The 23,940-nt window shown below is 45.6% G+C and overlaps 2 protein-coding genes and 1 pseudogene across 2 annotated transcripts in view; 1 reads left to right on the forward strand and 2 right to left on the reverse strand.

The window, feature by feature from the left end:
* LOC149334686 (2-Hydroxyacid oxidase 1-like) overlaps window positions 1–240 on the reverse strand; it is a 95,462-nt gene extending 95,222 nt beyond the window's left edge. Inside the window, exon 1 of the mRNA XM_089555293.1 lies at window positions 96–240. The gene's annotated coding sequence lies outside the window, so the exon portion shown is untranslated. The remainder of the gene's footprint in view (window positions 1–95) is intronic.
* A 2,095-nt stretch (window positions 241–2,335) lies between these two features.
* On the reverse strand, window positions 2,336–3,096 carry LOC149334687 (uncharacterized). The gene has a single exon (XM_089557980.1). The coding sequence runs from the start codon at window positions 3,038–3,040 to the stop codon at window positions 2,336–2,338; it is 705 nt and encodes a 234-aa protein (XP_089414106.1). The 5' UTR covers window positions 3,041–3,096.
* An 18,776-nt stretch (window positions 3,097–21,872) lies between these two features.
* Window positions 21,873–23,396, forward strand: LOC149334688 (uncharacterized; annotated as a pseudogene).
* The last annotated feature ends 544 nt before the right edge of the window (window positions 23,397–23,940 follow it).

Raw genomic sequence — 23,940 nt, forward strand, 5'->3', positions numbered from 1 at the left:
AAGGTGCGTTGCACTAGAATGATCGTAGGCATGCAAAGACACGTAACTGACTCGCTTCGTGAGCGCACAAGATTCAGCCTGTCTTCTGTACTCACCTGCGTCCTTGCGAAGCTGGAGTGTGGAAGAGCTGAACGCGGCCTTGAATGAGAAAGACGGAAGGCGCCTGCTCGCTTTAAGGCGGAGACGCCACACCGCCGTTTTTGTGGTTGCGCAAAAGCGGCAGCGTAGACCAGCGGTGAGAAGGCGGACGTAGGAAGGGTGTCGCCAACGGCCCGAGGGAAGGAAGAAAGATTGATTGCAAAACATCCATTTCGTCAGAAGAGGCAAAACGCAGGCGATGCGTGCTAGGCGGCTATCAGTCCACGGTTGACAGCGACCTGAGTAGCCCATTCAATGGCTACGGTTTCAACTCCCAGATCTGAGCCGATCAACACGGCCTCCCATTGCTCGACAGCAGGAACTTGTATTGGAGATTTATTTATTTATTTATTTATTTATTTATTTATTTATTTATTTATTTATTTATTTATTTATTTATTTATTTATTTATTTATTTATTTGAACATACTGCAGGCCCTTTTCGGGCCCATGCAGGAGTGTTTTGCAATGCATCATTGATCAAACAGAGTAAAAACAAAAATTCAAAAATACAGAGATGTTCTCTGACCCAAACACAAAAAGATTAGGAGAGAATTAAACAGAAAAGTCAATTTTTTCGATATAATTAAGAAATAGTTCCACGGACGTATACTGCACCGCATCTTCAGGCAATTTATTCCAATATGATATAGCATCTGGAAACAGGGAGTACTTGTGGGTATTTACACGGCTGACTGGTTGACGAAGTGTTTTACTATGGTTTGTTCTAGACGAGATTCCGTTTGCGGCTCCTGTCTACAGTTTCACAGTATGTGATCGTACGGGCGTTTTCGTCACACAGTGTACATTCCGGTTCGTAATCGGCGGGATGGAATTGTTGCCTGTTTTAGGCCCACAAAAATCCCGCGCTTTTCTTCCCCGCAGGTACCATCGACCACCCACCCTCCCCCGAGGGAACCGAGCTACGTGGTGTGGCCCGACTGCTCTCTTGGTTTCAGCTCCATAGTGAGAGCCCTGGGCCCTGCCACGACACCCCTGAAGAACTTGGCCCAGATCGGGGTCCGACGAGGTCGGCGATTAAACGCCTTTGTTGCTACGACCTGCCTCTGTGCGTTCCCTGACAGAGGAATCCTTGTGGGCCATTCCCCACACGCGATGACCCAACAAGCCCAAGCATCTACCCTTCGGAACCAGGAGAGCGGTCGGGCTCCCCTTTAATCAGCCCCGCCGCGTATTCGCCCCGGTATATCCCGGCCCACACAGGAGTGGAAGGGTGGCCGAGAGTACGAGCGAGGAAGAAAGCCGCGGTCATTTCAGTGTCCCCCTACATCTCTCCCCATTACACGTCCGTCCCGGGCGCTCCCACGCCGGACCCCAATGGTTAGCGTGTGGATCAGGCAGAATGGTCGCCAGGCAGTCTCTTGTATAGTGTTTTAAATTTTGTTCAAGTATCTGTGTTGTTTCTGTGATTTTCGAGTGTTTTCTGATCTATATTTCATGTGTTTGTGTCTAAATCAAAAGTCTAAATCAAAACCAAAACAATTTCCAAGGCTTCCGAAGAGACGAAGAACATCTCGATCATGGTAGTTCCCCTTTCGACCGCATCTCCTTCGGAGGGCAGCACAGAGGAATGGCGTCCTCCATGACCAGACTGCTGTGCGTGACGTGCTCAAGTAAATCATTTCTTTAAATTTGTGTCTTCACGAAATTTAAATAAATAAATTTGGGCGAGTTAATTAAATTTGATTTGAAACAATGTGCTTAAAAGCTTTCCCTAGTTATGAGTAGTTTTCTCAATGCAATAACATTTTCATGTCCAGTGTACTGGTCACTAGGATTCACTTCGCGCGTTTTGTTCAAATCCCCATGCAAACATGTTATGACATGTTTACGCAAAAAGCGTACGGGCGCTAAAAGACGAAGACAAAACACACAACAACACAGTACTTTAGCGTCTTTTAGCGCCAGTCCGCTTTTTTTTATTATTCACATACCCTAAAGGCCCTTTACAGGCATTAATTACATAGGGGGGTTGAAAAACCCATAGTCAATATAGTAAGTACATAACAAAGTGAAATTTGAAACCTGGAAATGCGAAAATGTGAAAAGCATAAACAAACGGGCTCCAGTAAAGAGTGAACATTACTGGGTCAATGAAAGGTTTGATAACACACACACACATAGACCACAATGCAGGATACAAAGCTCAACCCTAGCAACAGTGTAATAAGAATAACTAAGCATTGAGTAAGCACTTCAGTTTGCTAACAAATGCATCGTAATTTTTTTCGGAAACGATTTCTGCAGGCAGCTTATTCCAATGGTAAATGGCAAGGAACAATGGCGAATTGCGCATAAGTTTGGTGTGAGCGATCTTGGGTTGCACTTTAAAGCAGCGGTCTAATCGGGGAAAAATGCGATGTGCTGGTTTGATATGAGATTCTGTGAAGGGCGAAGGACTGTGATAAAGCCTGTGGAAGTGACTTATCAGGGTGACAAGTCCTCGTTTTTCAAGTGCGCTTAAATTTAGAGATGATTTAATATCGGTGATGCTGGAGTAGCGAGCGTATTTCCTTCTGATAAACCTAGCTGCCTTATTTTGAAGTGATTCCAGTTTCTCGGCAAGATATGCTTGATACGGGTTCCAGATGATACCGGCATATTCTAGCTGCGATCTTACTAAAGTTGTGTATGCCAAGAGTTTGGTATCCTGATTTGCAAAGTACAAATGACGCCTAATGAAACCGAGTGTTTTGTATGCTTTAGTGATTATGTAATCAATGTGTTTGTGCCATGTCAAGTCCGAAGAAATGTGAACACCTAGGCATTTGACTGCAGGAACTTTTTGAATGGCCACGTTACAAATAGAATAAAAGATGGGCTCAGTGACTCTAGCTGTCGTAAATATTACAAGATTTGTTTTCGAAACATTTATTTCCATATGCCATTCTTTGCACCACTCAGCGATTTTGTCAAGATCCGATTGCAAAACGTTAGTATCGAGAGGATCAGTAATCTTTCTGTAAACAACACAGTCGTCTGCAAATAGCCTAATTGTGGAAGTGATGTTGCTGCTTATGTCCTTAATGTAAATGAGGAAGAGGATCGGGCCAAGCACCGAACCTTGAGGCACCCCAGACTTTACATGTGTTAACGCGGAGCAAAATCCATTGGCAAACACAAACTGCTGACGCTTAGTTAAAAAGTTAACAATCCAGTTCAAGACAATGCCGTTTATATTGCGATTTGAAAGTTTAAATATGAGACGAGCGTGAGCACCTTTGTCGAATGCTTATGCGAAGTCGATGAATATGGCATCAGTTCTCATTACATGGTGTACAGCGTCGTGCAGCTCAGCCACGAGTTCAAATAGCTGTGACTCGCAGGAACGGCCACGCAAGAATCCGTGTTGATTTGGGAAAAAAAAGTTATGCTGATTGAGGTATACTTCTTGATGATATGATGTGTTCCAGGATTTTGCAAGGTATACTCGTTAATGAGATGGGCCTGCAATTTCAAAGGACAAAAGGATCTCTAGCTTTAAATATAGGTATAACGCGTGCGATTTTCCAAGAGTCAGGAACAATTCCTGTATCAATAGACTGCTAGTGGAGTTCGCGGTGCCGTATTTTGTTTGCTGCATCCGGTCGCTTTATGGGAATGCCCATTACGTCCTTTTTCTTGGGCCCTCCGCACAACCGCACAGAAAGGGGTCAGTCAACCCGGCGGGAGAAGAGGGGGCGCCGAATGGCGGGGGATTACGGGAGACGTCAAACTCCCCTCATGGACGGAGTCGTTAGGTGGCATCCTGTGTGCACGTGTGTACAGCGAGGCTTACCCGCGTCACAGTGCGTGGCTTTTGTGCTATGTCGGCAGCGGCGTGCTTTGACGTATTGTCACGCTAGCTGCAGGCATGAGGAGCTACGATGAGAAACAGATGAGTTGAAATGGCTTTCCTGGAACTTGGGTCAACCGGACGTTGAAGTAATCTGCATCATGGGAAAGTGAATGTTCGTGAAGCTCGCAGCAGTGATAGTAGAAAGTGTACGTACATATGTGCACGGTGTCGCCAGGGGCTACCTTCTTTCCCCAATCATTCATTGGGTGTATTTTCCTTTCCCCAATAAGTTATTGGGTGGATGTTTGTACAGTACCTGATTGGTTATTCTCCCACCGAGGGCGGGGGCATTGGTTTTAAAACCAGCTGCTTCGGCAGGACTGAGGGCTGGTTTCGTCACGTAGAAGTACGAGCCAGTCAAGTGTAAATATCTTTTCTCCTTGCTTGTATCTTCCTTTGTGCTTTTAATTGTTATAAAAAGTTAACCTCTCCTGAAGTGTCCTCTTGCAATGTGATTGAGCAATTCGAATCTGCAAGACGTCAAGAATCCTACAACAATAATCATTAACTAAATTTCACTCTACGAGATCAAGAGGGAATCAAACTGGCGCAGTCGACAGGATTTGCGACGTCTTTCTGCTCGAGGTATCTGACGGAGGGGCGGAAGATCAAGTCGATGGACAAGCTGCAGAGCGGTACGTCCTAAAGGAGGAACGTGAGTCAGCGTCGGAGCGACGCTGAAAGCTTCGGAGACTGCTGGTCATTGTCAACGGGACGTAGGAGGCTCAAGTCAGCGAGGAGCTAAAGGAGCCAGGCGACCGACGTGTCGTGGAGGTGCCAAGTCCGTGAGCTGCGGAAGGAACCAGGCGTCCGCGTTGAGGTTCAAGAGAAGAACCAGGCGACCAGCAAGTCAAACGAGGCAGGAGGTTCAAGTCAGCGAGCTGCTGTGAGAGCCGGGGCTCAACTCAACTCATCCGCATCAAGGAGCCCGCTGTCGTCACTCAGGGCGACGAGATTACCGTGGCAGAGGAAAGCAACCTGCGAGGTAGGAGACCTTTCTGCTTCCTCCGAATTCACCATGTCGGTGTAGGGTTTTCGTGCTATAAATGATAGCACGGAAAATGGAGATGGTTGCCGTGCGGTATGATCGGGAGGTCATGATGCGACGTTTGGAGATTGAGAAGTTGAAACTTCTAATTGAGCAAGAAAAAACAAAGCTTGCACAGATGCAATCGAAATTAAAGCAGGGACCGAAAATTGCTAGCGAGATCCAATTTCGTGCAATTCAATGCTTTGATTGCATGAAATTTGGGCATCTAATCATTGACTGTCCGAAATCGAAGCGAGAACAGCATATTCCCGTATTGAGAATTACCTGTGGGCCAATGGCTATAGGTGTGAAAGCTGCAGCGGTTAGGCAGCAGGGCCCAACCGTGTGTGCCGTGCCAGGAGAGATGGCTGAGGGCATAAGGGCGTTAGTCAACCCTGTGAAGCACTGCCTCTCAGAGCAGACCCAAGAGGCACACGAGTGTATTGCTCGTGAAAAAGAGTTTAGCATTGTGCCAGAGCAGGTAGGCGCTAACTCCGAGGCCGCAGTAACGCTCGGCGAAGAGGTAGAGCAGGCGCCAATAGCGAGAACACTCTTCGCAGGCAAGTGTAAGCTAGCTGCCAAAGATGAGGTGGGTAGCCAGCCGGAGCGGACGCTCTGCGCAGTGACCGCAGATACTATAGCTGAAGGTGTAGGGAAGTTGGCAACACCTGAGATACACTCGCTGCGAGAGCAGCCAGACAGGGAGCAGCTATATGTAGCAAATGAGAGCGCATATTTTGAAGATTTCAAAACTGCGCGTGAGTCTGTTCAAGACAAACCTGAGGCTGCGGTGGAGCTTGAGACAGATCCGGAAGCTGCCAATGTTATTGCAGATGATCATAGGCTAACCAGGAGGGTGTAAGAAATGCGCATTTGATCGCTGCAACGGTGTTCGAAGCAGGTAGGAAACAGCAGGATTTGAATAATGCACCCATCTCTTTATGTTTCGACATGGAGCCACATGCTTCGTTATCAGCAGTGCGGAAGCGAGCTGCTGAAGGAACTATTGAGAGGAGAATGAACGAGGGCATGCTTTTCTTTGAAGAGAACATCGGCGAGCAGCCTTACAAAGAGCTAGCGCTATGCAGGGCGGCACGCGAGGTAGCTGATGACCGGCGTAACCCTAATGTGGATTCCAAAGGGGCGATCGCAAACGCGATGGCAGCAGTTTTCATAGAGCGCATGGAGCAGGTGACCTCTGTCGATTTTGAGGAAAGCGACATGATCTATCTGATAGCGGCGGCAGCCTTTGCAACCGGCGCTGTGCCGGATAATTGTAAATGTTGGTCCAATCTTGTGGACGAAGATCAACAGAAACTTGATGTTCTGTTTCGAGATGTAGGCGGATAGAAGTTTTTTCTACCCGTTTGGGGCACCGATCTGACATGGTGAATTCTGGAATGTGCACATTGGTTTCCGGCCTTGTGTGTGCGGGTTGAAATATCCGCTGTGTGCGTGCTCATAGCTGGCGCATATGTGCGTGTTGGTGGACTGACTGGCGTCAGTGGGCCGGCGTACGTGTGCGTGCGGGTGTATGTACTTTTGTTGTGGGACACCGTGGCTGAACTTTAATGTCCCATTGACAACAAGTGTCTGTGTGACATTCTTGGTTGGGAGGAGTGAAGTTCGCGGTGCCGTATTTTGTTTTCTGCATCCGGTCGCTTTATGGGAATGCCCATTACGTCCTTTTTCTTGGGCCCTCCGCACAACCGCACAGAAAGGGGTCAGTCAACCCGGCGGGAGAAGAGGGGGCGCCGAATGGCGGGGGATTACGGGAGACGTCAAACTCCCCTCATGGACGGAGTCGTTAGGTGGCATCCTGTGTGCACGTGTGTACAGCGAGGCTGACCCGCGTCACAGTGCGTGGCTTTTGTGCTATGTCGGCAGCGGCGTGCTTTGACGTATTGTCACGCTAGCTGCAGGCATGAGGAGCTACGATGAGAAACAGATGAGTTGAAATGGCTTTCCTGGAACTTGGGTCAGCCGGACGTTGAAGTAATCTGCATCATGGGAAAGTGAATGTTCGTGAAGCTCGCAGCAGTGATAGTAGAAAGTGTACGTACATATGTGCACGGTGTCGCCAGGGGCTACCTTCTTTCCCCAATCATTCATTGGGTGTATTTTCCTTTCCCCAATAAGTTATTGGGTGGATGTTTGTACAGTACCTGATTGGTTATTCTCCCACCGAGGGCGGGCGCATTGGTTTTAAAACCAGCTGCTTTGGCAGGACTGAGGGCTGGTTTCGTCACGTAGAAGTACGAGCCAGTCAAGTGTAAATATCTTTTCTCCTTGCTTGTATCTTCCTTTGTGCTTTTAACTGCTATAAAAAGTTAACCTCTCCTGAAGTGTCCTCTTGCAATGTGATTGAGCAATTCGAATCTGCAAGACGTCAAGAATCCTACAACAATCATCATTAACTAAATTTCCCTCTACGAGATCAAGATGGAATCCAACTCTGCTGAAAAATGGGAGTGATTATGCCAGCTATCACTGGTTTAGTTAGCTTCAGCAGTTTCCGACATATGTCATCCGGCCCGGGGACTGAATTACTTGACAAACGATCAATAGCTTGCTCAATTCCTTCCTGTGTAATTAAGATGTCAGCCATGTCCGCGTTTGTAGTAGCAGCATTTAAACCTATGGGAATTGGTGTTTCGTTAGTAAACACGAAGCTAAAAATAGGTTGAATTCTGTGGCAACATCAGATGGCTGAATAAAATCACCGTTTTTTACTATTCTTATCAGACTAGACGAAGAAGGCTTAGGATTGACTACTTTCCAAAATTTTTGTATATTGGTCTTAAGTAAAGTTGATATATCATGATTAAAGAATTTATCTTTGGCACTCTCAACTTCTGCTTGGCAAATCCTTGACTGCGCGCGGTAGTTATTCCAATCGCCCTCAGATGCCGCACGTTTTGCCTTAGTGTAAAGACGCTTTTTCTTCCGGATGCACCGTTTGACGTTAGAAGTGAACCACACGCTCTGTGATGACGTCGTGATCGTGATATTTGGTATGTGTCTTTCTTTTAGTTTGTTCATTTCAGCGCTTAACAGATTCCAATTGTCATTTGAACAACGGCTTGATAGTGATTCTAGGAACTGCTCACTGAACAATGACAGTTCACTAATCAATTGTTCAACATTTGCCCGTGCGTAGTAGTAAATAGTTTTCCTAGGAATTTCCGGTTTCTTTCTTACTAGTGTAAATTCGCAGTGAAGAGCATTGTGATCGCTAACACATTCCAGAACATGCACTGCAATTTTTTCAGGCTGCGCTGTCAATACAAGGTCTAGGACCGACTCGCCACGTGTAGGAGCGGAAACAATTTGCGACAAACTGAACTGAGAAATCAAACAAAGAAATTCTTTTACATTCATTTCTCCTTGCAGGGCCTTCGGCTGTGTACGTCAGCCAATTTATACCTGGATAATTGAAGTCGCCAGCAAGGATTATCTCTGAGGTTGGGTATCTGTTTTGCACAAAGCACAGTGATTCATTCAGATCCTTAATAAATTCAGCAGGCGAATCCGGTGGATGGTAACAAACACCGACAATACAGGTAACAAAATCATGCAGTCGCAATGTATGCCACAAGATTTCTATACGTGAAGGGCTGTCTAGCAAGGTGGCTTGGAAATTAGTTTTCACGGCAATCAAAATTTCCCCACCAGGTGAGGTGCACCTGTCCTTCCTAAAGACAGAGAAGTTACGAAACAAAGTTCGCTATTGTCGATATCAGGGTGCAACCACGTTTGCGTTCCCAGCACTATATCCGCTTCACAACATTCAATGAGTGCACTAAGGGTGTCTTTTTTGTGAAGCAAACTCCGAAAATTACACACGATTAATGAAAGTTTATCTTCACCATGTTTTTTTCGTCAATCCGAACTAGTGGCCGCCTCGTGTCCTGGGAGAGGAACAACTTGCTGACTTGCAGTATCGAACGCATATACTTTTTTATTGAAAACAAGTTTATCGTCCTCGGAATGCCGTTCACTGCGTGCAAAGTCTGAGTTTTTTCCTAACTAGTTGTATTCGAGGCGAGAAGACTTCTTCAATCCACACACGAAGAGAATCCAGGTCCTCTAATTTAAAGGCATTTTTCAAAACGTTGCTCTTATCCTTAAAGTTCAGGAACTTCACAACAACAGGACGCACATAGTCAATTTTTTTTTTGGCCCACACGGTGAGCGCGTTCGATTTCACCTGTTTGGATATCAAGGTTGTTTGCCACAAACTCGATTACCAGTTTCTCCGTATCTTTCCACTTCTCTGCTTCTTGCTCAGGAATTCCCTTAAAGATAAGATTGTTTCGCCGCATTCGGTTATTCAAATCAACGACTATGCTTGCTTGTTCGGCCGGTTTCTTTTCAACAGTTTTTAGCTGAGCATGCGATTCCTGAAGTGTAGCATTCACACTGGTAACGTCTTCGTGCAAATTATCCACGACCTCAAACCTATCTTCTATTTTGGAAATACGCCTTTTGATCTCCGTTACGTTCGTCTCAATATCTTTAATCTCACTAGACATGTCTTTCTGAAATTTTTCATTCGCCAGTGCCATTTCTTTAACGAGAGTAATGATTTGGTCAGACTTGTCCGGGCCTGGGTTTTTCTCGACGACACCAGAGCAAATAAGTAGATGCGCTACACAGAAAAGGACCACAAGTAGTCGCCCTCCCCGACGCCAGCATCCAGTAAGTGCACATGGTTGCATCCACCGAGGTGAATGATTCTCGTTCGGTTTTCTACGCACAACAAACCGGCCGATTCTGACACGGTACGTGCACAAATCAGTGCCCATAGTAGAACAAAAACACTACTTGAACAAAAACACTACTTGGGATTTGCAGCCAATGGACAGTATCAAAAACAAAATCGAATGTCAGATCATATACACTCACCTACAAAATACAACGCGTTCCGTGAGCATCCAGTATTGGGCTGCAAATCCCACACGATGGTGGCCGCGATGGCTATTTGTAGGCAGCTCAGAGGGCGCTGCAGTCGATGACGTGCCGCTTGTTCAGTAGACGCGCCAGTCCCTGGAAAGGCGGCCGATCAAGGCACGAGGTCTCTGAGTCTGCAGGCCGGTGATTTGCGATCAGCCTTGTCTGTGGCAGGCTGATCAGCGCGGCAGGCAATCGCTGTCCGGAGATGATCCGTTGACGTGGCTCGATTTTGCCTACAAAATACAACACGTTCCATGAGCATCCAGTACTGGGCTGCAAATCCAGTACTGGGCGGCCAGTACTGGGCGTGAGCATATCATGCTACAACCAACTAGCTAATAAGGGAGTAATCACTCATTGGCATCCACCCGATCGCAGCCATACGGCTACAAAGGAAAGCTATACAGCTTTCTCAGAAACTTCGTAGTTAAAGAAAAATTCGTCCTGGTCTGGGGTTCGAGCCCGGGACCACCACTTCACCGGAGCAGTCGCTCTACCAAATGAGCTAACCGGGAGCTAACACATATGAGCTAACAAATATGAGCTAACACATATGAGCTAACACATAGGCCTTCCCGCATGACAGCGGGAAGGCCTATGTGGGCCAAGCAGGGCGGTGCATCAATGAAAGGGCAGGTGAGCACGCCCGGTCAGTGAAAAACGTAAGTGGTGCACACCTTTCTCAGCACTGCGCTGAGTGTTATGAATGCCCTCGAGCGGCAGAACATTTGCCACAGGCTATATGCAAGTACTGCAAATAGTGTCAACCACGGTTTCACGAGATAAAGATTTTAGGTAAAAGCAAAGATTCAAGGGCAAGGTAACTATCGGAAGCATTTCATATAAAAAAGAGAGGTGTTTTTTGTGTTAGCGATACGTCGGTGAGCCTCTTCAAATCGGAAATGGCGTATCTTGAACGGTTATGTAGATAGTATGAAGGAGCTAAACACCGCAGCGGACACGGGACAGAGAAAGAAGACGACACAGGGCGGTCGTCGTCTTCTTTCTCTGTCCCGTGTCCGCTGCGGTGTTTAGCTCCTTCATGTTTCACCAACTGGCCTACACATCTACCCTCCTAAGTTATGTCGATAGGTTTGTGTGGGAACTGGTATCTGTCTGCACATGTCCTGGTTTTTCCTTATATTTGCTGCGCTGTTAGTGAATAAAGTTAGATGGAGTTTAGCGCTAGTCCTGTGTGGTCCTCTCTTGTGTACGTCTTGGTTGCGCTACAGTTCTTTTCTTACAGCTTTCCTTTGTAGCCATATGGATGCGCTCGAGTGGATGCCAATGAGTAATTACTCCCTTATTACAAATCTACTCCACCTTGGGGGATTACCCTAAAATATTTGATCAACACAGTTCCCACTTCGAGTTACTGATCAATTGAGCTACGGTTAGCTGAATTGGTAGAGCGACTGCTCCAGTGAAGCGGTGGTCCCGGGTTCGAACCCCGGACCAGGACGAATTTTTCTTTAACTACGAAGTTACTGAGAAAGCTGTATAGCTTTCCTTAGTAGCCGTATGGCTGCGTTCGGGTGGATGACAATGAGTCCTTATTACAATTACTCCCTTATTGCAAATCTACTCCACCTTGGGCGATTCCCCTAAAGCATTTGACCAACCAATTAACTCAAATCAAAGTATTGCTGGAAGCAGATCATGTTTGCATTTCAATATCTTTTGCGGCCAAAATTCCATTATTCCCAGTGTCATTGTGAAACATCCTGATGTGGATTTGTCGTGCAAGTAAAATGGTTTTGAGCACCGTTTGGTCGTTTAATTCGCAGAAAAGATACCCACTAATAATAATGGTTTATGTTTTATGGGTTTTATTGTCCCAAAGCGACTCAGGCTACCAGGGATGCCGTAATGAAAGCCTGCGGAAATTTCGGCCACGTGGGGTTCTTTAACTTGCACTGACATCGCACAGTAGACGCGCCTCTAGAATTCCGCCCCAACCGAAATGCTCACTAATGAGGAAATACAGGAACTTTTGCTTGGAGGCAAGTCCCACCTCGATGTAGATTCGTACGGAGGCAGCGAGGCGGAAAAATTCCAGTCAGAGTCTGTGCTACATAGCAAAGAAAGTAATGACAATTTTTCCATGAAGGTGAAAATGTGCTACATCTAGTGCTACAAATAAATCCCAGTGTCCAGTACACTGGAGATGGTTCTTACTTGAAAACCATTGTACTTTATTTATTTATTTATTTTTATTTATTTATTTATTTATTTATTTATTTATTTATTTATTTATTTATTTATTTATTTATTTATTTATTTATTTATTTATTTATTTATTTATTTATTTATTTATTTATTTATTTATTTATTTATTTATTTATTTATTTATTGAAAGTACCTACAGCGCCCATGAGGCATTATTGTAGGGGGGATTACTATATACAATAACACATGCAAAGAAGATATTGGGAAACATGTCAGCAAGGATAACACAACATATTAAAAGAAAACTAAATGAGTTTACAAGTAGTATGAGTGATGGCACAGCGCTGGTAAACGCACGAGACCTGGAAGAAATACATTTATTGAATCGCTATCTCCTACCGATTGGTCAGTTGTTTACAACCTTCGGGGCCCTGTGCTGGCACTTGAGTACTTTTGCACGTCTTTCCTTCAGGCCGTTTCCTCTAGCACTTCTACTGTCAAATGTAAAAAGAAATATAAATTCGCATTTAACCCTTGGATGACTAGTGCACTTCTGGAAAGCATTCGCAAAAAAGATAATCTGCATAAAAAAACTAATAAACAGCCTTTTAACCTTGCGCTTGCAGCCCGCTATAGAAAATACCGCAACATTTTGAACTCTCTATTAAGCATTGCAAGAAAACGTTATTATGAGCGAGCGTTCAACTTACACAAAAATGATTCCAACAAACAGTGGCAACTATTCAACGAATTTTTAAACAGGCGTTCTCGAATGCCCCTATATCTAAAATTACTTTCAATGGCATATCATACAACCAACTTAAATATATTGCTAATGCTTTCTGCAATCACTTTTTATCATCCTACAATCAGCCGCACCCTACTTCAGAGATAAGCATGCCCCGTACACCACATTCATTCTATCTCTTTCCAGTTACCCCTGAAGAAGTACACCGCACTATTTCTGAACTTAAAAACACGAGCCCTGGGGCGCGATTACGAGTTTTTGTCTCAATTTTGAGACTCTGACGTCAAAATGACGACACCGCGAGATGCGAACGCGAAGACAACCAATCAGCGGTGGCCAGTGAAGTCCCTAGCTAGGGGCTTTAGCGGCTAGTAGCAGGGCTCCACCCAGGGAGCATTTAGTTGCGCAATAGGGGACCGTATGCAAACGTTTTGTTGTAAACAAGCTGTTAATAAAATGAACAATGTTTTATTTTCCCAGCAAATTATATTTCAAACCTAACAACATTAAGCAAAACAAGAAGCGTTCTCAGTTCTGCAATTAAGTTTGCTCTTCAGTCACTTTTGCTGCCGCGAGAGCGCACTGACGCTGGAAAAGCGTCGGCTAGGTGGCGTGAGCTGCCGCCTGATTCAAAGGATTCAGCTACATTCAGCCTTATCCCTCCACCCACATATTCACCCATCGTAAACATGGCAGCCAGAAAAAAATTAGCTGATTCGACGGCTGTCCTCTTTTTTTACACATTACGTAGAATCAAAGTACTGCGCAGACGTCTTAAGTGCGCGGAAAAATCTGTTTAAAGGCAGTGATTGCTACTAGTCTGCCGAGATCAATTTGGAAGGAGCGCTTGGCTCGAAAACCGGCGAAAGCAGCTTCAAGGCAAGTTCACACTGGCGAGTTGCAAACGTCGCGCTAGTATTCTAGGCGACCGGGGAGGGAGCGTAATAAATCGATTTAAGCCTGTCGCGCGACCTCCGCGACTCGCCAGTGTGAACTCACCTAGCCTGCTATCGACGGCAAATGTGCTCAAAGGGCGATGCGTGGTTCTATTTATTTTTGTTCAGAAAATACCAGGCGACCATGAATAATCACACTGCAGCAACTGCCGACACACGGGAGCAGACAGGTGCAGCTGCTGGGAGCTTGCAAATCCTGTGCATGTACGGAATTACCGCTGTTTTCCTATATTTCTCAGGCAGAGTATGACATTTCGATTTATTCTTACGAATCATCCCCTCAGCCACTGACACCAAAATGGCGTTAAGATACCCAGCCTCTTGTAACCGTTTTACCTGTTCCTGAAAACTACTGTTCACCTGGTGCCCACACGACTTCTCCAGAGCCTTTTTGAAGCACGTGTTGACAATGCCTCTTTTTATCAACTTAGAGTGCGCCGAATTGTAATCAAGCAAGGATTTGTTGGCGCGAGGGGCATAGCTCCAGCACGTGTGTTCTTGACCACATACGAGTTTGATATCAAGGAAGCGAATTTCTTTGTTTTCAGGATATTCACAGGTCAGCTGAAGTGGGTCGAGGCATTCATTAAAAACTTCTGTTACATCAGATGATACTTTGTTTAGATCATCAGATCTACTGTCGATGAGGATGAGAAAATCGTCCACATATCTGAAAACTCTGGTCACTTTGGAACCAATTAGGCAATCATTGATGATTCTGTCAACACTTGCTAGGTACGAGTTGCTCAAAACCGGTGCTAGGCACGAGCCAATACAAACCCCCTGTTTTTGCAGGTAGGGTTTGCCCTGCCAGCTGATAAAGGTGGACTGGAGATAAAAAGCTAAAAGACCTAAAAACTTCTGTACAGACACTCCTGTAGCGTTCTGGAAAACTATTACTCCTAAATCGTCTATGCTATCTTCGACGCACTTAAGCAAGCCTGCGTGGGGTAGTGAATAGTAAAGATCTTTAATATCGATTGAGAAGGCTTGAAAGCCCTTGTCAGGTTGTGTGTTAAGGAAGCCTATTACTTCTACCGAATTCTTTATAAGGTACGGATCCTTGATTGTTAACAGGTTTAGTTTCTCTTGTAAAAATAAGGCGATTGACTTGTGCCAAGTGTCATTTTCTGAAATGATTACCCTTAGAGGGACGTCCGGTTTGTGCGTTTTTGCACTGAAAAAGACCTCGAGGTGATTTCGCTTGCTGCTTTCTATCGCTTTCACTACCCCATCAAGACTTAGCTTCTTACACAACTTTTTGCTTGAGTTTTGAGCCTAGACAGTGACTGGTTTGCCTGACAGTTGAAGAGCTTAGAAATGGCCTCGTTAGCTTTGTCACACACGTGCCAACAAATCCTTGCTTGATTACAATTCGGCGCACTCTAAGTTGATAAAAAGAGGCATTGACAACACGTGCTTCAAAAAGGCTCTGCAGAAGTCGTGTGGGCACCAGGTGAACAGTAGTTTTCAGGAACAGGTAAAACGGTTACAAGAGGCTGGGTATCCTAAAGCCATTTTGGTGTCAGTGGCTGAGGGGATGATTCGTAAGAATAAATCCAAATGTCAAACTCTGCCTGAGAAATATAGGAAAACAGCGGTAATTCCGTACATGCACAGGATTTCCCATAATCTAAAAAAGATAGGTCAACGAGTAGGCGTTCAGGTAGTGTTTTCGGCCCCAGATAAACTGGCAAAACTATGTAAGATGACAAATCCGTACTCTGTGAAACATAAAGGTTGTACAAAGAACCACACCAAGAAATTTGTTGACTGCGCAGAAGGTGTTGTGTATTCCTTGCCACTGTCATGTGGTAAGGTGTACGTAGGCCAAACCGGGAGGTGCTTAAACGAGAGGCTACGGGAGCACAATAGGAATATAGAAAATAAAAAAGGTAATCTTTCAGAACACTGTGAGGAATGCAACCCAGATGCATGCATGCCGAAGTTCGATGAATGCCAGGTTATTAACAGAAGCAGGAAACAGCTAACACGGGAGATTGTTGAAGCAAAACGAATAAAAAACTTACAAGATAAGTGTGTAAGCATCCCATCTGTATATTTATCAAAGGAAGAGATGATTTTTTTTGTTGGCTTGTACAAAATGTGAAAAGTGACTTGCGGTGTGATAGGCTAGTGGGAAGATATTTTGATGCTTGCGCAGTATTCAAAAACTGTTTGTGCATTAAATAAAGATTCAGTTAAAAGTTAGCGCATGTGTTGTCGTCTTCGTGTGTCCTCGTCTCGAGCGCTACAGTTTTTCATCTTGAAACCCACCGGCGGCGAAGGCGCGCACAGCACTTGCCGCTCCACTGACCGCGCACTCACCCACACACCTCCAAGTTCAACGGCGAGTTCGTCGCACAGCCACTGTGCTCCTTCCTATGTCAAAACGTCGAAACAACTCGTCCGGCACGTCAAAACCGTCTTCATGCACCCTCTTACACCGTTGCTCGCGCGGCCACCGGCCATGCAAACAACCGCCATTTTCTGTCTCAAGCGGTTTGAGACCACTCGTTCCAATCTCGAAAAAAAGTCTCAATCGGCTCGCATAATTAGGTAAGCAACGTCAACACTTCTGCCCGTTTTATGACGTCGGCCGGTGACGCAAAAAAAACAATATGGCCGCTGGTCACGACCGACCAATAGGAACGGGGGAAATGAGACACTTTTTGAGACACTTTCCGATTGAGACGATTTCGAGCGACTCGTAATCGCGCCCCTGGCTTGGCCTGGCTTGGACGGCATTTGTGTGCGTCATTTGAAATTAGCAGCTCCTCTTCTATCTAATGTAATCAGCTATATAATCAACCTGGTCTTCAAGACTGGAATTTTTCCTGATATTCTTAAAAAAGCTAAAATCATTCCAGTGTTTAAGAAAGGTGACAAAGAGCTTGTAAATAATTATCGACTCATCTCTATACTCTCATCGCTTAGTAAAGTTATTGAAAAGTTGTTTACCCTAAGAATAAATAATTACTTAAGTAAGTTTCACTTACTAAAAAATTGTCAATTCGGTTTTCGATCGGGAAGTTCTACCAATCTTGCGTTGCTTTGCCTAACTGACTATATTAAACAATCACTGGACAGTGGTAAATTTGTTGGCTCAGTATTTTTAGACTTCACTAAAGCTTTCGATACGATTAATCACAGTATTTTATTTACCAAACTTGAAGCTTATGGCATAACTCGTCCCGCCCTAGCCTTTTTCAAAACTTATTGATTAGATAGACATAACGGGGTGTTCGTGGCTAATTCATTTTCTTATTTTAAGGTTACTAACATAGGTGTCCCTCAGGGATAGATTCTTGGCCCTTTGCTCTTTTTAATCTACATTAATGATCTGCCTGACGCTCTTACTAACACTCATTGTGTATTATACGCGGATGACACTACAATTTCTTCTTGTGATAAATGTATAATCCCGCTATCTGCCAAATTAAATGCCTCTTTGGTTAGCATTATGTCCTGGTGCCATGATAATCACATAATTATAAACCCTGTTAAAACTAAGTTTATGCTTTTTCGAACAAAAGAAAAAATCAAGCACACTTGCCTTCATTATCGCTTGGTCATATTTCTATTTCCCCTTGCGACAACGTGACTTTCCTGGGTATTCAACTCGATTCTCAACTGAAATTTCATCATCATTTGGACCATGTGAAGAAAAAAACTGCATTTGGAATTCGTGCATTAATAAAGGCTCGTCATTTTTTTCCATCATCAGCACCCTTATCACTTTACTTTGCTTTTATTCACGCTCACATTAATTACGGCATTGTAGTATGGGGGAACACATACAACTGTCATTTGCACTCTATCCAGCACATTCAAAATCAGGCTATTGGTATCATTACCCGCAGTTCATACCTTGTTACTGCTATCCCTTTGCTTCGTCAATATAATATCTTATCCGTTAGAAATTTATTTGATTACAACCTAGCCATCATGTTTTTTGGATTAATGAACAATGCACATTTTTTTTAATTTATCGACAAATGTTTTTTTGAAAAATTGTAACCCTACGAGATTTGCGGCTCAAAAAAATTTTTTGCTTCCCCAAGTTTTTACTAATTATGGAAAACGTCATTCTCATTTTGCATGAATTTCCCTGTGGAATAATTTACCCCTGAGTTTAAAATCGCCTATGTCTTTGTCTATGTTTATATCGAATTTAAAAAGTTTGCTTTTGCAGCAAAATGTGGAGTGAACTGCTTCTATTCCCTTTAGAAAATTCTTGTCCTTAATTATTTGCTAGAAATTTCTACTTTGTTTTTTGTTTCTTCACAACTGTATCCTTGTATTCTCAATTGTTTCTTTGTCTTTTCACAACGCTGTATTTTGTACAATATTATTTATAGTGGGTTGTTATTCTTGTTTTGCTTGTCTGTTTGTTTTTTCCCTGCTAATTTATTTCATTCTCATTATATAAATGTTACTTATTTAAAATATCATTGTTATTACTGCTAATTGCGCCTGCCTGTGATGCTGCTTGTTTTTTAATCAAGTTAGTATTAATCTACCGGGGGTCCCGTGACAGTCGCTTGACTTTGGGACCCTCGCCTGTATACTGAATTTATGTAACCGATTTGTACACAATAAAATCTTATCTTATATTTAAAAAAAAGATTATCGCAGTAAAGTTGTGCCGGTGGTGTTGGTCCGGTGGTTTCCAGCAATTAGATGCACCGCTTGAAGGGCTTCTCGATGAAGTGACTTCCAGGCGAAGCGACCCAGGGATAAACGAAGAACTTTTATACAGGCTGTTTACAGATGGGTGCAAGATTCAGTACGGCCAAACTATCCGCGGCCGGCCTAGCCGACCGCCTGCACAGAGGCGAGGGACACCACATCCCAACAGTCGAACTGGCGCGCCTTGCACCAGCTCTCAACGGCCGCTACCTCCGCGCTCGGCCCGACCGAGCGCCTGCCAGCTAGGAGTAGCTAGAGACAAAAGCCCTCGGGCGCGGGTCTCTTCACGAGTTCACCCCGATCCCGCGCCCCTTTCCACACGCAAAATTGAACTGGGTTACAGCTTCCCGCCTGACATCAGTTTTAACGAATAGGAAAGCTCAGAACTGATGTCAGGGTTTTTCCCTCACCCCGAAATTCCTCCCTACGTGGTTGCGCAATCCTCCGCCAAGCGGACCGGATGCGCGCTAGACGTCTGGGGCCAACGGACACTTTCGGTTCCTAACCGTGCTGGCCTAGTACACAGCACGTCGCGTAACGCGACGAAACCGAGACCGTTCTCTCCTGTTTATGGCCGGCGGCTTCTCCCCCCCGGGAGGCAGTATTCCGGGAAGACGGGGGACAGGAGCCCAAGGTCGATGTCGGCAGAGAGCCCCGCCGTCTGCAGTGGCAAGGGAAAACGCAAGAACGAACGGGGAGACCAACCGAAGAGCATGGGCGTTCGAGCCTCTCCTCCCCTTCTAACGGCACGCACTAAAACAAAACAAAACAAAACGAAACAAAACGGGACGCGCAGCCTAGGCCACTGCCATCTTGCGGAATGTTCGCAACACATGTGCACAAAGAGGCGGCAGCGTGCCGAACCCTACAATCGCTTCAACAGCACTTTCGAAATCAGGGGCACAAACCACATCATTCGGAAGCTTATTCCAGTCTAGGATTGTGTTAGGGAAGAACGAATACTTAAATACATTAATGCGTCATTGATAACTATTAATCTTTTTCATGTTATCTAGTCTCTCCGAAATGTAATATGGCTGCTTTAGATAAGTGTTTTTATTAATACCGGTACAATCATTGTATCATTGTAAATGGTTTGGTTTGGTTTGGTTTATGGGGTTTAACGTCCCAAAGCGACCAAGGCTATGAGAGACGCCGTAGTGAAAGGCTCTGGAAATTTCGACCACCTGGGGTTCTTTAACGTGCACTGACATCGCACAGTACACGGGCCTCTAGAATTTCTCCTCCAAAGAAATTCTAGCCGCCGCGGCCGGGATGTATCATTGTAAATGCTGTGAAAAAGAACTTCAGCCTGCAGATTTTTCTTCGGGTTGCTAAAGTCTTCCAACCAATACGGCCGCGAAGTGCTGAGCTCTAAGATTTCCAGTCACAAACCTTGCAGCGCGTTTCTGTACCCTTTCTAACCTGTCAATGAGTGTACCCGTAAAAGGGTCCCTTGCTACACATGCATATTCTAATACTGGCTTGACATTTGTTAAATATGTTTCTTTTAGTAACTGGGGAGAGCTTTTGAAATTCCGTTTGAAAAAACTACAAAAGACGAGAAGCTTTGGCAGTTATCATGTCAACGTGGGCTATCCAGTCGAAGGATGCTGTGAGTATACCACCAAGATATTTAACCTTATCTGTAGTTTGGATAGTGTCATGGTTTAAATGGTACGATCCAAGAATTTTCTTTTTTTTTGTTTGTAAATTGCACATGGGCACACTTAGATACATTCAATGCTATGCCCCACTTCAAGCACCACTCGCAAACTGTCAAGGTCAGCCTGTAATACGCAAAGATAATCAAGGCACGTGACAGGGGAATAAAAAACGCAGTCGTCAGCATACAGTCTGACAGTGGATCTGAGGCCGACAGGTATATCATTGATGAATATGAGGAACAGTAATGGTCCGAGAACCGAACCCTGTGGCACTCCAGATAAAACATCCATAGGCGAGGATGATGCATCATTATTTACCACCTGCTGCTGGCGTGCGCTTAAATAATCTTTTAGCCAACCGAACGGATAGTCAGGAAGACCAAGACATGACAATTTTTTTAGAAGAAGGTGGTGCGGCACAACGTCAAAAGCCTTCATAAAATCTAGCAAAATAGCGTCTATCTGAAAACAGTCGTTTATCCCGGATGTAATGTCATGAATGAACTCAGTTAGCTGCGTTGCACATGTCAGCCCTGATCGAAAGCCATGCTGCGCTGATGTGAAATAACTGTTGTCTTCAAGGTGTTTTACAAGTCCAGAATAGATTATGCGCTCCAGGGTTTTGCAACAAGCCGATGTCAAAGATATGGGGCGGTAGTTGGAAACCTGGCTACGATCACCTTTTTTGTGAACTGGTGTAACATTGGCTATTTTCCAGTCTATAGGTAGTTTCGCGGTCTGTAGTGACTTGTTGAATAAAGTAACCAAAAAGGGACTGATATGTTCTGCGCAGTGCTTTAGAATATAGTTAGGAATGCCGTCAGGACCTGGTGAGGAATGCGCATTTAGGTTTTGTAGCAATGATTTGACACCTTGATCGGTTATAACCATATCTGGCATTGCATTAAGCTGTTCCTGCTGTTCCGTAATTGCGTCTGAGCACCAAGCTGAGAAGACGGAGTGAAATTATGCATTGAAACACTCTGCTCCTGCTCTGCCGTCTTTCAACAGATTGTCGCCATTCCTGATGACCGGAATACCAAAACCATCCTTTTTGTTGCATTTGATAAAGCGCCACACTTCTTTTGGGTTCGTTTTTAGTTTGTCTGCCAATGAGGATAGGTACAAGCTCTTTGCAGCCTTTAATTCGCTCTTCAGGTTTGCAGTCAGGATTCTGAGTCGCGCGTACACAGATGGGGTTTTTGTTTTACAATACCTTTTTAAACCTGAGCTTTCTTTCTAATTGATGCACGCATTCTTTTAATGATCCATGGTTTATCCGCTCATTTATTATGAGTATGAGTTTATTTCAAACAAGCATGTTTACATACATGTTTGAGGTGTATGGTTGGTTGGTTGGTTTATGGGGTTTAACGTCCCAAAGCTACTAAGGCTATGAGGGACGCCGTAGTGGAGGGCTTCGGAAATTTCGACCACCTGGGGTTCTTTAACGTGCACTGACATGAGGTGTATGGGAGTAAAAGCCGCTCAAGAGCAGCTTGACAAAGCTCCCTTTACCCTTCTATACTCGGCAGTGCAGGACAGAAAACACAGATTACACTAAAAAGATAACAGATAACAAAAATCAGCCAGAAGCAGTGCAGTGCAACCAAAACTGTGCAAATACAACAATACAAGACATTATTATATTGTGACGCCCATGACAAGGCCTATTCTACCTATTCCTATTCTACATGGTCGGCGTTGCTGACTAAGCCGAAGATGAGGAGAACGAGGTTGGTGGTGTCTCGTGCTCGGCAAGCGGACCCAGCTGCTTTCAGTCCTCCGTCCCGGTCTCAATAAACCCTGGGCGTAACATCTTGGTGGAGGTGCGGGGTATACTGGTTCCCCGAAGACGGATCCTCTGCTGCAACCTCGCCGGAGTCGTCGCATTGTTGGTCTGCCGCCTTCTGTGCTCATGATGTCCCTGGACGGCGACGCTCCGAGGTCTGTGCCCAGCAGTTCATGGCAGCATTTCCGAGAGCCACGGCCGTTCGCAGGCTCAACCAGCGAGGACGTGGATGAATGGCTTACCCACTACCAACGGGTGAGCCGCTACAATAAGTGGAACTCTTCTGCCCGACTTGCCAACGTCGTCTTTTCCCTGACCGACATGGCCCTAACGTGGTACGACAACCACGAGGATTCATTTACGACATGGGACCGCTTTGTAGAGGAGCTAAAGAAGTGTTTTGGCGACTCTGTCACGAAGAAGAAGCGGGCTGAACAAGCGCTTGCGCAACGGGCTCAGCTTCCCGGAGAGACCTGTACAAAGTACATTGAAGAAATCAAAGTTATGCAAGGTCGTCTCTCCTGGCATGACAGAAGAAGATAAAGTTGGCCACCTACTTAAAGGGTTTGCAGAAGACATTTACAATTTTCTTATCGGCAAAGCAAGTCTAGATTCTGTGGCTGACGTCATCCAGCACTGCCGCACATTTGAGACATTGAAGATGCGTCGCATCATACCGAAATTCGGACGCTTGGCCGGAGTGACAACGGTGGCAGCCGTAGACTCAACATCATCGTGTGATCTGGCTTCCACGATCCGCCAGATCGTGCGCGAAGAGTTGGCCAGGTCGCTGGAACTCACTCGGAATTCTTCAGTGCTTCCTCCTGAGTATCCCACGCGCCCTCCTCCGCCAGCCGCAGTTAACGCAGCGGAATTTGAGGACCACCGGGTGCCCCAACGGCTGCGGCCGAGCAACGTACCGCAATCGCCTCCAGAGCACCGGCCCCGCTTTTACCAACATCCGCCGGCCACATACGACGAGAACATTTGGCCCAATACTAGGCACGAAGACTACTTGCCGGCTCAACGTGCTCCTGGTCCCTCTCTTGTGTGTTACCGCTGCGGTCAGCCCGGTCACATCTCACGATTTTGTCCCCGCCGCCAACCATCGCGTTACGGCTCCTCAGGCTATCCTCCGCGGCAAGATTACCAACCTGTACCTTCTCGGCGCCCGTCCTATCCGCCTGATGTCGACAACCGATGGCCTGCACAAATGCGGAATAGTTCACCGGCATCGGAAAGAAGCGTGACTCCACCTCCAGCTTCCCGCCCTCGTCGATCTCCATCACCCCGACGCCGCTCCTCTTCGCCTCCGCCGGAAAACTAGTCGGCGCGACCGATGGGGGTGAGGTCGCTGGAAGTCTGCCGCTGGAACTGATACCCCTGCCTGTAGTTATGTTGCGGAACAAAGTGAATGTGCTAGTGGATGGTGTACCTGTAATGGCTTTAGTTGATACCGGTGCTACTGTTTCCGTTATGAGCGCTGCATTTAAATCTCTCCTTGGACGCAAAGTTTTGTTTCGGTGGGACAAAAATGTCCAGTTTTGTGGGGTGAGTGGTGAACCGTTGCCTGCAATCGGAGTGTGTACTGTTAAGGTTTCTTTGAGTGGCGAAGTGTTCAGCACGAAGATGGCGGTGCTCGCCCGATCGACGCACGACGTCATTCTTGGGCTCGACTTTTTGCAGATGTGTGGCGCCAACGTTGATTGTCGCACCGGTGAGCTCAGTGTCGGCAAATGTTTTACCACTGGCCTTTTGGAAGGCTCTTGCAGTGGAGAGAGTGTGCTCGTTGTTACCCGAGATACTGTCGTGCCTCCTTCTTCGGCCGTATGCGTACCGGTTTCCTGTCCCGATACCACTGTCGACGTGTTTGATGCGACTGTGGAACCGAACCATCTTACCTGCATGAAGAAGAATATTTTGGTTCCTCATG

This window comes from Amblyomma mixtum, chromosome 8 (assembly GCF_055824585.1).
Source record: "Amblyomma mixtum isolate Tamu chromosome 8, ASM5582458v1, whole genome shotgun sequence".
Taxonomy (NCBI): Eukaryota; Metazoa; Arthropoda; class Arachnida; order Ixodida; family Ixodidae; genus Amblyomma; species Amblyomma mixtum.

Excerpts from the sequence above, each read along its gene's own strand:
- LOC149334687 (XM_089557980.1), bottom strand. The coding sequence starts at position 3,040 with ATGGAAATAAATGTTTCGAAAACAAATCTTGTAATATTTACGACAGCT.